Source organism: Volvox carteri (assembly GCF_000143455.1).
Source record: "Volvox carteri f. nagariensis unplaced genomic scaffold VOLCAscaffold_697, whole genome shotgun sequence".
Lineage (NCBI taxonomy): Eukaryota > Viridiplantae > Chlorophyta > Chlorophyceae > Chlamydomonadales > Volvocaceae > Volvox > Volvox carteri.
Window position 1 is genome coordinate 1 of NW_003308195.1, and position 794 is coordinate 794.

General features: G+C 61.0%; 1 protein-coding gene across 1 annotated transcript in view; it reads left to right on the plus strand.

The window, feature by feature from the left end:
- Window positions 1-113: 113 nt before the first annotated feature.
- VOLCADRAFT_101319 (uncharacterized protein) overlaps window positions 114-794 on the plus strand; it is a gene marked incomplete at both ends in the record, with an annotated part of 6,083 nt that continues 5,402 nt past the window's right edge. The window contains 2 exons of the mRNA XM_002959752.1: window positions 114-233; window positions 469-564. Coding sequence (XP_002959798.1) covers window positions 114-233; window positions 469-564 — 216 coding nt within the window. The remainder of the gene's footprint in view (window positions 234-468; window positions 565-794) is intronic.

Here is a 794-nt window from a genome sequence, read left to right on the forward strand (position 1 = left end):
GGGGCGCACACAAGGGAAGCCTCCCCCTTGCGCCATTTTGACTGGTCTTTTGCCCTGTCGAGGTGCAGCAGTGAGAGGTGTGGGCCTCGAACGCCAAAACTCGCTGCCTGCAGGACGGATGGACTGCCCTGATGGGTGCCGTACTCAACCGTAGTACGGCAATGGCCGAGCTCTTGCTTGCGGCGGGTGCACAACACAGCGTGCTGGTTCCGCCGGGCGAGTTGCTGTCCATGGTGGGTGGTGGTTAGGGTGGTTGGTGGGTGGTTGGGACTCTGGTTGGTAGGGCCTTGAGAGAATCGTTGGGTGAGACCTTGCACTCTAACTGACAACCAACCATTCTGTTGGTTTCTGTTATCCGCTTCTTGGAATAATAAACCCCCTCTTACTCCTTCTGCCGCAGCACTCTTTCCCTGGCATCACCTTCACTCGCTCGTGGTTCGTCTTTCCCCCCTCCCCCCCCTTCCCCAGGAGAGCACCCCCCTCATGGCGGCATGTGGTGAGGGCTCCCTGGAGCTGGTCAGTCTGCTGCTGGAGGCGGGGACGGACCCCAACCTGACCAACACGGTGCGGGGCTGGAGAGGTGGGGGGTGGAGGGGTGGAGGGGGGGTGGAGGGGTGGAGTGCTAGGGGGGGAACCCCGGGAGAGAGTGGAACGAAGGTTAAGGAGCAGATGTGGGTGGGGGGAGAGAGAATAGAGATATATGTGTGTATGTGCGCGTTCGTGTGCTCATGGAAGGAGGTCAGGAAACGATGCTACCTACCCACCTGCCCTCCCTCCCGCCAATTTGGCCCCCC